The following is a 16,134-nucleotide window of genomic DNA, read 5'->3' on the forward strand; positions in this document are numbered from 1 at the left end:
CAAATTCTGTTCTATGCCTACTTCTTTCCTCTCCCTTCACCCTTCCGGTGACAAGCTGAGTCACTGGTCTGGCTTTCACTACCACCTCTGTGTTAGTAATATGCAAAACTTTATCTTCAGCATTAACTGGTGCCCTGAGTTCAAGTCTGTATTTACAACACTCTTACAGTCTACCTAGATATAAGTCAAACTCAACATGCCTAAAACTGAATTAATTACCTTCTTCAAAAAGCAGTAACCTATTTCTAGTTTGGGCATTAGAAAAACTCTCAACTTGCTGTCAAATGGATTCCAACTCATGTTGTCCCCATGTGATTCACAGTAGAACTGTGCTCCATAGGGTTTTTAATGGCTGATTTTTTTGGAAGTAGATTGCCAGGCCTTTCTTCCAAGTGCCTTTGGGTGAACTTGAACCTCCAACCTTTCACTTAGTAGCCGAATGTGTTGTTTGCACCACCCAGGGACTCCTCTGCCAATAGTCTTATGAAATTATTAATACCATTTTGATCATATTTACAAACTTTTAATACTATGACATTGGAGAGGTTTTTAGTTCTCTGCCTTACTTTTTTCTTAAAGGTTGGCGAACTCTTAACTGTTTGCCCCACCACTTCAACAATTTTTTATCTACGATCATTCCTATCTTTAACCTAATCATTTGCTGAATTCTGACAATTCCATCTCTACTGTATCTTTCAATTAATTGTTTAAACCTAAACCTCAGGCTTCTTAATTTGGAACTATATAATCAGACCCCAGGCAACTCTTCGAATCTTTTCTCTCACTGATCCTCTACAAACTGACATATGTTAGAAGAATGGTCTACCATTCCTGCAAATTTATCTCATTTCTGTGTCTTTATACCCACTATTTCCTCCTTGTAGAATGCCCTCATCCAGGGCCAGAATCATAATTTGCGTGGCCCAGTGCAAAGTGAAAACGTGGGACTCTTTGTTCAAAAAACAAGGAAAAAGTGCTGTTAAAGGTACTAAAATACAAAGCTTCCCCCTTTTTTTGGTGTTTCTCCTCTGCTCACATTCATGCTCATTGCCCCACTGGACTTCTTACAAAACGTAAGTTCAAAGATAAAATTATTAAGCATTTCCAGGTAGTGGCAGCAGACCACTGAACCAAATGTGGGGCCGTGTGCAATCACAGAGGTCGCATGCCCACAAGGCCGGCCCTGCCCTCAACCATCTGGGCCTTTCTCAATCCTACCCACCCTTCAGCTACAAGTCAAAGGCTGCTCTGCTGGACAGATTATGAAGTGTTCACGTTCTGAGTCTGTTCTGCTCCAAAGACAGCCAACGTGGCTCCCTCTAGTACTTTGCATGACTTCTCTGAGAACACCTTGGAGCCATTTTATCTCCTATTAGTTTATAAGGAGTCCCTGGGTGCCACAAATGGTTAAATGCTCCACTATCTGACAGGTTGGTGGTTTGAACCCATCCAGAGGCACCTCCAAAGAAAGGGCTGGTGATCTGCTTCCAAAAGGTCACAGCCTTGAAAACCCTAGGCAGCAACCGCCATGAGTCGGAATTGACTTGATGGCAACCAATAACTAGTTTATAAGCTTCTTAAGGGTGATGGTTACATCTTCATTCATCCTGGATTTCACCACACAAGTTGCATATAATAGTTGATTAATAGATGCTTGCTGAAAATGAAAAAAAGCAAACAAAGAAAAAGAGCGTTGCTGTTTAGAAACCATATGCAACATTTCCTGAGCTGCATTCCGTTTTTTCAGAGCAGGGATCTGATGCAAAAGTACAAGTTCCTCAGCTGGCTAGCTGGAACCTTCTCGTTTTCCTTGTCGGTTTCCCAATTAGTCCTTATGCTGATCTTTTAAAGAACATCCTCTTTCAAAATTATAATTAATTTCAATAATGGATATATTTTAGTTGCTAAAATTGTACGAATTCACTAATTTACTCAGATAAAGTTAGATATAAGCTTATATTTTCCACCTTTTTTAAAACTATTTTGATGCGGGGGAAAAAAAAAAGAAAAAACCAACAAACCCAGGAAAGTTTTTTCATATTTTAGTTTTAAAAATAATTTAACTTATTTCATGACAGTGCCTTTCCCACTGCCTTTTGGAAAATTCTGTGTATTAAACAGTTTATCAAAAAATCTTCATGTAACCACTTTGATAATGAAGTCAAACCACTCAAGAAAACCCTTGGACTGCCTACACTGTTATCGCCCCAAGAATTGTAATCTAATTCACCAGCCTAACACAAATATCCCTCCCCCTCCCCCTTCTTTTAAATAGTATTCTAAGTTGGAAACTGAGAAAGTTCATTTGTGCTTGTGGTAGAAGCTGCCTTTAAAAAACACGATTAAGTGGAATAAATTTGAACATCAGAATATTAATGAAAAAAATGCACCACGGACACTGCATCACTAAGAAAGCCAGTAACTTTACTGAATTGTCTGCAAAATACAAATTATACCTTATTTCCAGCAGGAGAAACTTTTGAAAATTTCCCACTTTTATTCACTACAGACAGCTGAATTAAGTCCCTTGAGATACACAGATGTGGTTTAACTTAGTTATAACATCTTGTCATCTAGTGGCGACAAAGTCCAGCTTATGCCGCTGTGAGCCTCTATTTGAATATTTGTTGTAAATGCTTGTATGCCCTCATTTACAAGCTATTTTAATTACTGTCATTTATTGGAAACAAGTCCCCAGAAAAAGAAAAAGAAGAAAAATGACAGAGCAAACCATCTGAAGCAATCCAAGTCCAATACCTACAGTGACCCAGGTCTATGTTACTCCAGGCGAACACCGGTACTGCATTCACACCACAACTAAACGCATCGCGTAGCTGACCTCTCTGAATTAAACTGAGGTATGAATCAATTTGAGGTATGAACAGGGAAGGCAAAATGCAATACTCGATTATGAAAATAACCAAAATGGATAAATTTAATGTAGAAGATATGTGGCTTGGATTGCTCCACATCTTTGGTTAAAACATATTAAGAAAAGCCTTTAATTACATCTGTAGTCTGAAGCATTCTAACACACACTAGTATTCCATCAATCTTCAAAAGATCTGTAGTGGCAGGAAATTAACGCCATATAAGTGACGACATCACAGCAGATGGCACAAATGGGAACAGATGAAGTATGCCATGCTAAGGCAACAGCCTTTATTGAGGTTTCAAGTGGCTTCTTCTTCTTAAAAAAAAATTTTTTTTAAAGAAAGGAATACAAAGCATTTACTCTCTAGAAAAACAAACGAGGATGAAGGGGCAAAAACAATGCTATCTCTAAGTTAAAAGGTGTACATTTAAGAAACACAAATACATAAAAGTGTGAGAGGGCAGATATTCTTTTAAAAATTGTATTGGATTTTTTTTTTTAATTCTCCCTTTTTTTTTTTTTTTAAATTCTCACATTTTAGTCAACCTTAAAATGATCTGAGAATGACAGGTATTTTCATATTCATCATTACAAAATGTTAAATTCCATCTTTGGGAAAAAATAAGCCATTTTTATACTAAAAAACACATTTTTTTTTAAAAAAGGTTGAAATGAACAGCTTCCACACACCAATGCACACAATATACAGGTTGTGCAGGTTGCGTATATTGCATCACTGTTATCAGTATTTAAGCTTAATATTGTTACCAAAAATCTTTTAAAACAGGGTTAGGTAAGATAACACTTGTAGTTACGTGAAATGCCACTTACAGTTTACTTGCAATGAAGAATGCTGCCTAAAACGTTACTCTAGGTTGGGTTTGTAAAATAATACTCCCTCAGGGCTCTGCCCTAAACTCCTGACTACAAAGGATTTACTGTGATAAAACCAAAAAAACCATACTAGCTTTGCAAATACAATAAATGGTAAATTACAGATAAGGTATAAGGGTAAAGATAGACAAAGATTGTTTACAGAAAATGACTCATCACAATCAAAATTGTGCTTCTTCTCATTAAATTGTTAAATTAAAAAAATTCTCTGATTATCCCTTCGCTATCTTGCCACCACCCTATGTGAACTCAGCAGTGGGAACAAGAGATGACTGGCATCCATTTTCAAGTGATTCTGTTCTTTTCATATTCTTAGAAAACTATTGTCAGAACTGCTATAAATAGCCAAGTCTTCTGCTGGCACGCTAGCTTACTTTATCTTCAGCGTTAGAAATTCACCTTTTCTTTGTTGCTGAGGCAAATTGCAGGTAAAAAATTAATATGGCTATTTCTTCATATTTTCATATAATGACCCTATCCCACCCACTGGTTAAGTTTCTACTGATACTGATAAAGTGTTCTGAAATGACAAAGAACGTTTGTGACATGTTTGCATATTTATATACATCAAGTTATAAGGATGGGTTATAAAGATGGGATCAAGTTTATGGTAAGGAAAATGATTTTCTTAGCTTTTTTTCCCCTGTATGCATGTGGGTAAACGTGTGTGTGTGTGTGTGTGCGCGCGCGCGCGTATTTTCAGGGATGATTTTGTTTTTCCTCTGCATAAATGTTGTTCTTTCATGTTCCATGGATACCTTCAGTAGTGGGATATATGAAATGGTTTTTTTTTTTTTTCTTTTTAGTATATAAAACGTTAGTACAAGGCAGGCTAGCATCCTATATGGATACAATCAAAGGTGCATTGTGGTCTAATTGTGGATTTCAGATCAAGTTAAGAAAAATATAGCCTCGTTAATAAGATCTATTGGCTTCTGCCACCCAGCGGCAGCCTTTTACAATGAGAAACACGTAGCAACTATGCAAGTGAAAGAAAAAAATGGATAAGAAATAGCTTAAACATGATCTAGCAGTGTTGATATTACTGTCCATATCTTTTTTGCTGTGTATGTCGATGCACATGATTGGAGACGAATCGACAGATCTTCACATTCCAAGAGAAGGAAAATTATTCCTGGACTGAAACATCTTTTGAACATTACGTATCAACTTTTTTTTTTTTTTTATGGCACTCACTTTTTAAAGGGCCTGAAAATTAATCCCTATTAACGAATATTAGACAAGAGTCATCATATTTTCTTGAAAAATTAAAAAAGGGACATAGAGAGGTTCTTTAAGGGATTTTTTTGAAATGGCTATTAAATCTCTTTATTGAAGAAAAAAATAGATGACATACATGCTTTATGCAGAAGTGACATTTGGGGGTCCTGACACATCGGGATTGTTCAACAGTCCTATATTGCTGACAAGATTGTTGAGGGTCAGTTAAAATAATTGGAAACGGATGATAAAGCAACTATCCCTTTACCTGCTTCCTTCTTGTCTAGCACCCAGTCTTTCACATTTTTCTTCTGTGGGAATTCATAACCTATTCACCAAGTAAATTCCGTATCACTTGTTTCTAGGGCCATATTTGCAGGACATGTGCCACAACAGAGCTTCTCTATTCTGGGCGTATCTCTAAAAAGCATATCAAATTCTAGGCTGAAAACCAGCCTGATGGTTTAGGATATGGGCAAGTTGTGATACGCATTTACCGAATTCCAAGATGCATGATGAAATGGTTAAGGTCAGAAAGGGGCCCTGCATTTGATAAAAATGCAAAAAAAAAAAAAAAAGAAGAAAGCATGAAACAAACCAATCAGTATATACAATGGATGTCAGGTGACCCAATAGATTGCTAACGTATTAAAAACAATTTAGGGTGTTGCAAGGTGATATGTTCTAACCCCACAGGTTATCCTTTTAACAGCTGACCTTGAACTTATAAAATGTATGCAGAGTAAAAGAAAACAGAAAGAAAATAGTTACTTAAATGTGCAACTGCACAAATATACCCCCCTCCCGCTATTAAGATAACAAAACTTCTGCTATTACCATAATATTATATATATTAGAAAGCTATACACAAGCATGTTAATTTCACAGATTTTTTAAAAGATTCTTAATATTTTATATAATTAGAAATACACATTTCAAAAACAAAACTTCTACAAAGAGAAAACAGTTATCTTGGTTAGCAAAGCATGGAGTTCTTCATGGCTTAGGGTAGTGCTTTCTATACAAAAAGTCCTTTTTGGTTTTTTTCAGGACTGTTTAAAATATTAGCGAAGCTATCAAGGGGAAAAAAAACACATTTTGGCTTAAGTAAACTACAAAAAGCCACAAATGCTTTGCAAACTCTGTCTTACCTTTTATATGAAAATAAGCAAAATGTAATGTACATATTTTTATATTTTTATTTAATAAGAGATGCAGACCCAGATTTATTTATTTATTTAATTAAATACGTTAGCCCTCAAACTCCACATTTTTTTTTTTTTTTAAATAGGTATGGTCCTCTTTTAATGGTCTTTGATCCTTTTTAATGAGTGCCATACGCCAAGGATATGCCTGCAGGTTTGTGAGCATTCTTGGGATGTTAGGTGACCTGGCCTGTTCCTAACACTTATTTACCAATGGCCACCCATTGCCGGGTCTGTCCAAAACATCTATACATTTTTCTATATGTTGCATAACAGCTGCTCTCTCTTTCAGTAAAGATCTGCCGCTTTTGGCAAATGTTTCCTTTTGTCTATTTACATGTAAATAACGTTGAACCTGCAACATGACACTATCTATTGTAACATACATTTTGCAAAGGAGCACAACAGTGAAAAGAAGTTAGCCTTAAAATCTATTTTGTACAAGTGTTCTGTTGTACAACTCAAGTGCTAAGCTTATCTCAGCATTTCTGTTTATCTTTTATACTGTATCACTGAGGCAATTTAAAAGTACTTTTACAAAACAGAGTACCTGACTTTTTTTTTTTTCCACACACGGCACATATAATGCATATCGACCCCCCTTCCCCATTAAGGTATAGCACACACACACACTGCAAGAAAAAAAAAAAACTATTAAGTAATAATCTGATCATGTTGCCCATCCTTCAGAGAGTCGCATGCGCTTGACTGAGGGACTTTCCCTTTCGTCCGGCGAAGGTCTGGTGAGTCCAATGGGGGAGTGGAATTCGTTCCGGTGATCCTCTCGGTCGCTCCCATCGTACGAACTGCTACAGCTGCTCAAGCTGTCAACAGGAGATCTCCCCGCCTCGTGGCGCGTGTGTTGTGGGTATCTCGAAGGGGTGGTGGTACGGTCTCTAGGAGGAGAAACAGGTTCTGACTTGATGTTGAGGCTTTGAGTAGAAGGCAGGGAGAGATTTGAACTCTGAGATAAATGAGTGCTAGTGCAAGCTCTGTAGGAGGAAAGGAAACCCAGTTACAGATGGAGGAGGCCTGGAGCCCCCAGGAACTCATAATTACATAAAACATCAGTTTAAAGACTCGCGTAGACACCAGAGCACGCCCAGAGGCAAGAGAGTGTGCTTGGAAGCACTCAGGGCATCGCCTTCTTAGAGTGATTTAGAACGCCTTTGTTGATTTGGCCGGCAGTGATTACAGTATTTAACAGGTCCAGGCCTCAAGAATCATAGCTCTAGTCTCTGACAGGCTCCCCAAAGATATAGGCTACCATTTCAGAAAGGTTTAACGTCACATACTGGAAACATCATTTTGTGCATCCGTGGAATTTCTCTCTACACTAGTTCCAAAATTTAATGCTGTAAACCTTTACATATAGACTTCACCTTTTGAATCAGATTTCTCTGATTTATTAATACCTATGCTTGAAAATTATTTTAAAAAGCTTATTATGGATATAAATATTTCCCTCAAGCTAATAAGCATGTAAAAATTATGTACATATTCTTCAGAGAAAGTGAAGAGAGTTCAAATTTCAAATGAACAGACCCATAAAATGTTACATAACTGTCTGTATCTGTTGAAAAGCCTGGGTGAGGGGAAGGAAGGGGGAGGAAGAAGGAGGTTGAAAATTATCTGTATAAATTGCAAACACTGGTTTAAAAACAGACATTCTACCCCACTAACACTGATAAAAATGTGTCTATCTTCATCCTTCCTTAGTTACATCAGATGAAAATACTGTCCGTTTCCACAACCACCTCAACTTCGCTATTGTTAGTCACTCCCTGCTGGGGTACTTGGGACACCACTCCTCCTATTTTTAACTGGCATTAGTTGATGAACTGGGGTTGCCTAAGAAAAGGTGGCTGCAAAGAAGGCCCTCCTGTGATTTTGCTGTGTCTATAATCCTTAACCCTCATCTATTTCTGGAGAGTTTAATTTTCCCTTCTTCCAAAATGTGGAAGATTTGGATACCTGAAATTCTGGTGAAAAAAGCATTAAGCCCTTAAGTGTAGATCAGCAATCAATCACAATGCCTTTGATCAGGATAAACCAGAGTAACACTGCCACATCAGTTTTACTGTTCTTGCATTCTGATTGCACTGACATCCAAGCCTAGGGTCAGCATAACTTGACCATATTGTCAAGAGAGGACAGAAACCTCTTTTACTGAGGAACAGTCAAAGAATTACCCATACAGACACACCCATTTTAAACAAAGGAAAGCCAGCCCATCTCATAATGTTAGTAAATATGCTACTTTCCAATGAAGAGGAGTAGATGGCATTAAAAACATCATTATGAGGATAGAGAGAATGAATACATATTTCAGAGGAAAAATGGGGTAACTTGGAGCTGGTGTTTTGGGAGATGCAATAAACGCTAAAGATGTACACAGATATAAAATTAGTCAGAAATGAGTTTAATCTTTGAGTGATGTTTTATACAAAAGCACCACCTACTGGCAAAGAATTACTTTTCTTCTCTTATTAATAGACAAGCTAATGTAGAGAAAAATGTAAAGGGAAATTATTTGTTTCCCTAATAAGCTTTCTTTTCTCTGGCTTTTACAACCTTATAGAATCAAACCAGTCTTGGCATTTAAATCAAGATACTACATTGAGCATATATAATTTTCAGTCACCTATTTATACTTTGAGCTAACTATTTGTAGTTCATTATTTTATAGTCTACATTAGTGTACTAATTTGTAAGAATTTTAATTAAATTATCTTTAAATCAAGAAGACATTAAAATGGGGGGGAGGTCACCTGTATTTCAAAAGAATCCATAATGGTGGGCTATTTAATCTTGGTTCAAAGTTACTTAATGATTCATTTTGATGTCAGAGGAAATCATCTTTTGATTTCTGGAAGAAAGAATTTTCCTGGCCCTGGATAAGAAAGACTATTTCACTAAGATTTAATTAAATGCCTCTATCATGAAACACATAACTGTTTAATAATGAATGTCAATTAGGAGTCTGAAAATAAAGTAACATATAAATAAACGCTTTTGTCTGCCCTTTGACATCTAGACTGTGTCTTCACAGGCAGGGTGACATGGAAAACTAGAAAAAAATATTTGGTGAGTCAGATGAGTACAGGCAGTTAATCTGGATAAACTAAGCAAAAAATAATATACTCAAAATTACTGCTTCTTTAATAAAGCTTCTAGAAGCTGAATTACCTTGGTTTTGAATCCCAATGTCAATTGGCTATATAGTTTAGCTGCATCTCCTCTCCATAAAAGATACAACAATTATTGGCTATCCCTTTCTATAAATAAATAGGTTAGTACCTAAGTTTATCTTTCAGTGGCATTTATTCAACACCGAAAGCATATATTAAACATTTTGAGTAGTTCTGGGGACTAAATCCACAGTAATGAAATGTAAATGAAACTATAGATTAGCTTCATTATACTAGGATATAGTGGGATACAGGATACAAAATAGAATGGAAATTTAGCTGTCTACTGTCTGTTAGCAAAGAAAAATTTTCTTGAAAAAGTAGCATTAAAAGACTAACTTAGCTCTATATGTGCTAGAATCAGATATAAGCATGTTGGTCTACTTGTTCTTGAGAACATTTTTATAGTCCTAGATAATTGTGAAATACTTCATACGTGTGTGTGATAAAGAGGTGAACGGGCAAGATAAAGAGGCCAGGCGTGCAAACTGCCTGTATCAAGTCCTCTGTGCTAGTTTTCATCTATTACAGATGGCTACTTTAGAACTGGAAACCCTGGTGGCATAGTGGTTAAGAGCTATGACTGTTAACCAAAAAGTCAGCAGTTTGAATTCACCAGGAACTCCTTGGTAACCACATAGGGCAGTTCTACTTGTCCTATAGGGTCGCTATGAGTCAGAATCGACTCGACAGCAATGGGTTTTATTTTGGTTTTTTTGCTTTAGAATTGGGAAAACACTTGTCCTTCCCCATAATAGTGCAGAAATCAAACATGACTGGATGGTTTATTCAAATTCCTTACTGCCTCTGCCTGGAAATTAGACTATCAGACTATATTTAACCCAGCCTTTTAAGAAACATCTCTAGTCCAAGTTATCCCTCTCAGTATGTACTGAACATCCACATCAACAAAGGTGATGCACAGAAATGCTTTCAGAAAACAGACTGCCTTTTTGTTTAGATGACAGGGAAAAAAAACACAACAAAACTTGAGAGTCATTTTCTCAAATATTACTATTCAAATGAATGTCACCAGCCCTTATTGACAAGTTCCTTGTGTCAGTCATCTCTGCTCCCTACATCAAATCAGTTTATGTTACTGGGCTTAGCATATCATTACACAAGTGAATCAGGCCCAAACTTGGTTAGATAAAATCAGGTATTAGAGCATTTAAAAAGTATAGCTTTGAAGACTTAAAAGAATTTTCAAAGTACCAAGAGCTCTATTACACTATTTTATTTGAGGAAGAAGTGTGGTAAACCTCTCGGGAAGCTTGGAATATATACTTAGTTGGGGTGAAATACGTTCTCCTCTTTGCTTTGAATATCGTATCTATCCAAAATAATTTGAAACCACCACACAAGTATATAAGAATACTTTGGCTTCGAAAACTTTTTGGTTCTTTTAATTGATTTACATTGAAAGAAATTAAAATATTCATATAATTTATTTTACATAAATGTTATAACTTTTTTTTTTTTACAGGTTAGTATTTAATTGCGTGAGCACGGGTAGCTCATTTGAGAAATTTTCTTTTTAAAAGCTACTGTGTGTGTGTGTGTGTGAGAGAGAGATTAAAAAAAAACAAAACAAGCAAACCCATTGTCGTTGAGTCAATTCCAACTCATAGTGACCCTACAGGACGTGGAAGAACTGCCCCATAGTGTTTCCAAGGAGTGGCTAGTGGATTTGAACTGCCAACCTTTTGGTTAGCAGCTGTAGCTCTTAACCACTGCACCAGATAGAGGAGGACCAAAATGGAAGGACTGGAAGGGCTATCCACTTTAGCGTTAAGGTAAGAGAGTAAGTATGATCAAAACTCATAGGCTAAATTCAGAGTCAAATCATACACCACGAGAATCAGTGTTGCAAGAAACCCAGTGCTAAACAAAATGCTTCATCCTTTGCTGTTGTAATTCAGTTCCTCTCTAGTTCAGGGCTGTCTCATTTTCTGAAGCCTCTGTTAGGGGCAGCAGAGAATTAGATTCTTCCCATGTAATAGAAGACAGTTTTAAAAGCGTGGCACAGTTAAATTACATATATAAATATGGATTTATATGTAAAAAATGCAAATTATCAGGTATTACTAAAAAACAAAAGAAAGCCACATTCAAAGAAAAAGATAGTGCTTTCTACATATGATTGATAATTTCTAAGGATGCATTTTGTGAAAAATAAAAGTGAGAATTAAAAAGTTACCTTTATTTTTGACAAGAAGCATGTATAATGGTTCATTGCTGAGTCACAACAGTACAATGCCACATGCACATATTTTAAAATCACCTGGATGGTGTTATGTACTTAGTGACAATTCCTTGGAAAGGTTATTATTGAAATTAATATCTACCTGCATTAAGTAAGAATTCCTGAGAAAATTTAAATGTCCTAAAAGGAGAAACTGTTGTTAATCAATTTTTACTATATCTTCAAAGTTAACGATTTTCTTAAGAAAGTAGGGCAACAATGTCATGTAGAATTTATTATTTACACGAAAGGCTAGGTTTTCAATGACAGTGATTAGTGGGAAGGATGTACATAAGCAAACTATGAAGGGGTGAAGATTCCATAATCAGACCACTGATCTATGCTAAATCAATGCACATGAAAGCTAGTTGGGGGTTGGGGGTGGGTAGGGCTAAGAGAAATGAGCTTGTACTATCAATCAGTGTTTTTTATTCTAATAAATGTTTTATTCTCATTTTCTCCTTAGACATATGAATATAGAACTAGCTGCCTATTCTAAACAAATGGACTAGGTATATAGAATGTTTTTAAAATCTCAAATTTTGTTATCATCAAATATTTTATATCTTCCCAGTATTTTCTTTTGATGATTAACTGAAATTTTGGGGTCGTTAGTTAAAGTCAGGTCCTAGGTTCATTTTAAACTTTTTTTTCTTTTTAAGATTTCTCTGATTTACAAGAAGTAGCATGAGTTGTGAATTCAGGGCTTTTTAAGGTTTGAATGTTTCTAAAGACAAATGACAGCAGTCATTTCTATGATAAAAACATATCTCAAAGCTACCACAAGGGGGCAGAAATTCACATCCTCTGACTCCACAAGACAAAAAAAAAATTTTTATATCCAAATTTGGTAATTGGCATACGTCTGTACATAAATACAATATCTAACAAGTACACAAATATACTATGAATACATTATAACTATTCAAAGCCTATATATTGATTAAATAGCTTTTCCTACAAGTATTTATTTGGTTAACATTAGCATAAACTATATGGTTTATGTTAAGGATTCTCAAATATTTAAAAAACTTGTAACTATAAATGTCTTCTTGTTCCTCAAATGAACTACGTGAAAGCTAAACCAAATGAAAACTCTATCCTTTGCTGATAGAAGTGGAAACAAATATAGCCTAAAATAATAAGGAAAGAATTTACCTCATTATCACAGAGCTCCCTGTCCTCTTTAAGACCAAGGAAAGTATATTTAAGCTACTTGAAAGATATTGACCCGATAATTACTTTCAGATTTTGGTAAAGTAAGCAGAATTTTACACCCTCTGTGGGACATTAAAGCACATTTTCAGAGATAACCATTTGTTCTTTAAAAATATACTGGAACTTTGTATTATAAAAGGAATAATATTGCTTACCCCAATTGACTGAGGGCAGATGGTGGCATGTTATGTAGGTGTTGCTGTTGCCAGCCAGTTACTGAGCCAAGGTGAAGAGCACTGGCAGTGTTAAACCCGGAGAGAGATGACAGGTCTGCACTACTCAGAGAGTACTCTAGATTAAAGAATCAAACAATAAAGAACAATTATTCAATTTGGAAAATTATCAAATGGTGAACACGATACACCTTTCAATTTCTAACATATTCTATTCATATTATTTATGATTGCTATTGTACATTTTTGGACCCTTTTGGGGGACGAGGATAAAACATCAGGGACAATTTTAATGTAGAAAGAGCAGATTACAAAAAAGTAAGTGTTCCCTGATGGCTTCTAAGTAGAAGAGCCTGCATTTCTAGTTTATTAGAACTACACTCTGGTATTACAGTACATATGTATTTGATGATGAAATGTTTAACTATCTTGAGAAAGTAAGCTTTCTCTTACACCAAAGAAATAACAGCTCAATTTCCTTGACCTGGTGCTTCTATTCTGAACTCAGGTTGGGTTAAACTTTCAGTCACTTAAGAAAGACAAGATGTGGATATTCACACTTTGTCTTCCTAAGGAACTGGTAATGGTATACTGTGCTGGACACCACAGCCACTAAATCAAGCTTCCTAACACACTAAAGAGATAATATTTTCTTTATCTTGCTTTTTGATAAAAAATATTTAATGTACTATTTACACATGGTGAAGTTACTGACCGGTGCCATATGTTGTTGAAATGGCTGATGGATATCCTCCCATTCCTTGTCCTGGTAAAGTAGGAGTTGCTACGGAAACCACTGGGGTAGCCAATGACTGAGCAGACTGGGAGTTATTTATCCTTTGATTCTTTTAAAGTAAATAAAAAAGACATTATTGATTGATTTTTAAAAAAAGTTAAAAATATTGTATTTCAGTATTAGTTTTGCACATAAAGAGATAACTTGGTATAAATCTCATGAAATTGATCATTTAACATGTGTCTCTACGAACCCTGCCAACCCTATCATTTACAATCCTTCAAGAGACCAGTTGTTGCCATAGTAACCCATTACATCATTATCTCCTAGGCAACTGAACTAGTAAAAGTACCATAGCTTTATTATGGGTAAAAACAGACTATGCTGAAAACTGATGAAATATGTATACTGTACTTCCATTGTTTCAGTTTTTATTCAAATGCAAATTAAAAAATTAAGATCAGCCATGGGGGTTTTTATGTTTAGTTCTACATACAGCAGAGAGAGCAGATGGGTAGAAGTTCATGCTGTATTCTAACCAGCAGGTGGTGCTCTGACCACTTTTTTCAAATTCTTCTAAACTTCCCTCAAACTAGATAGCAAAGCAGCTAAGGCTTATATTTAACTCCTTACAGCAAGGAGATTAAAGATCCACATATACTTAAAGATCATAAAAATCTACTTATTAGAAAAAAAATCTTCAAAGGTTTTAAAAAAGAAGGGTTATTTTTGTATTTAATTTTTACTATAAAATAAGTGCTGAAATATTGAAAACAGGGCTATCCCTTACAGAGGTTGAACCAGAAAAATAAATAACTTGATATTCTTTTCACCTGTGAGTTACACTAGAAATTAATGGCATTGAAACATTTAGCAATATTGACATACTCTTGTAACTTCCAAAATTTTTCACTTTTCCCAGAGCTACCACCTCCATCTAAAAGTCGCTTTAGCTTTTTCCCCTGGCACTTGCCATTTTAAGGGAAGCACTCTCACCACTTACCAAAAGCAGGTCGACATCCTCAGACTGACAGCATGGGGAAGGAGTTTTATTAATTAGTGTCTGTAAATATTTATAATTGGGCAATATCTTTTCAACAAAAGGAAAAGCATCTTCTGATAAGTTGCACTAGTTAAAACAGTTTTAAAACTCAGGCTGTAAAGATAGCTCCCTACAAAGACACTGTTTTCCTTAATGAGCTGTTTGTCTCAAACGTGAAGACAATCTATCCAGTTCTCAGCACAGGTCAGTGTCTTAACATTCATTATTTCACCACCACATTTTGAAAATAAGATTGTACTTGGAACCCTGCTTGCCGGAGGAGGGGGAGCTGTACCTGGCTGCCGGAGACCTGACCACTCACACAATCCCTGGGAAAGCATCAGTTTTAAGGGACCTGGAATAAATCTCCCAATTGCAACAGCCTGCCATGGCCCACACCGGTTGGCTATAGCCTGTGGGAGGTTTTATTTATTAGACCTAGTCTTTTCTGAAGTGAATGTTGCATATTATGTGATTTTTTTTGGTTGATATTCAAAATTAATCTGCACTGTGCCATAATAAACTAGTCAGCTTGCAGGACTGTTTTACCCTGAAGCTTGCCACACAGCACAAAAAGAAAAAAAGAAAAAAAAAAAGTGTTTGCAGAATGATCTAAATTTGTCTGCTGAATCTTGGTTTTAAATGTTCTCTCTCTTAAGCAAAGCTAATTTGAAGAACACCAATGTAAGTCTCTTTGTTGTTGAACTTGGTCTCACAATATTATTTTAATCTTAGGCATGCAGATCCAGGAGAAAGAAAGACAGGTCGATGGATATTATGTATATGTTATATTTTTTTTCTTAGAAGGGCCCACAACTCTTTCTTTTTGATATTAAATATAACCCTTGTTCTCAAAATGCCTAGGATTTTAAGACAATTTGCTTTTGAGAGCTAGGTATATGCATGAAGTACATATATGTACTTGCCATATATATATGGAAAGATTAATTGAAGCCATGCATAGGAATGTGATATATTAAAATTATCACTACAATATACCTAAAAAAGGATTTTCAAATTAATAGGGGAAAGTTCATTGGGAGATTACAGGAAACATTTTTCACTTTCAGCACCTTGAGGACATAAAAACAACTGTAAAAATCTGGTATATAGTATCTTATTCATGAGTCTGATTGTACCACTGGTCAAACCATATGTCTCACGAGCAGAGTGAGAAATCATTAATTTTTTTCCTAACTGTAAACTGGAGACCTTAAAAAAAATGTTTTTTTGGTCCCAGAACATCAATCATATACATATACACCGGATCTTGATTATTTTTAACATGGGAAAAGAAAAAGCTAACAAGTTATCAGAAATAATAGCTCAATACG

The 16,134-nt window shown here is 35.7% G+C and overlaps 1 protein-coding gene across 14 annotated transcripts in view; it reads right to left on the reverse strand.

Annotated features, from left to right (window-relative positions):
- Positions 1–2,403: 2,403 nt before the first annotated feature.
- Positions 2,404–16,134, reverse strand: part of MEF2C (myocyte enhancer factor 2C) — a 160,673-nt gene continuing 146,942 nt past the window's right edge. For 12 of the 14 annotated variants that reach the window (XM_023730092.1, XM_004375017.2, XM_023730094.1 and 9 more), the window contains 3 exons: positions 13,738–13,867; positions 13,005–13,140; positions 2,404–7,187 (listed from right to left, as the gene is read on the reverse strand). In XM_023730092.1, the coding sequence (XP_023585860.1) occupies positions 6,866–7,187; positions 13,005–13,140; positions 13,738–13,867 (588 nt within the window). In that variant the 3' untranslated portion in view covers positions 2,404–6,865. The remainder of the gene's footprint in view (positions 7,188–13,004; positions 13,141–13,737; positions 13,868–16,134) is intronic. The other 2 variants (XM_023730096.1, XM_012555168.2) reach the window with 1 other exon arrangement.

The sequence above is a fragment of the Trichechus manatus genome, unplaced genomic scaffold, assembly GCF_000243295.1.
Source record: "Trichechus manatus latirostris isolate Lorelei unplaced genomic scaffold, TriManLat1.0 scaffold00032, whole genome shotgun sequence".
Classification (NCBI taxonomy): domain Eukaryota; kingdom Metazoa; phylum Chordata; class Mammalia; order Sirenia; family Trichechidae; genus Trichechus; species Trichechus manatus.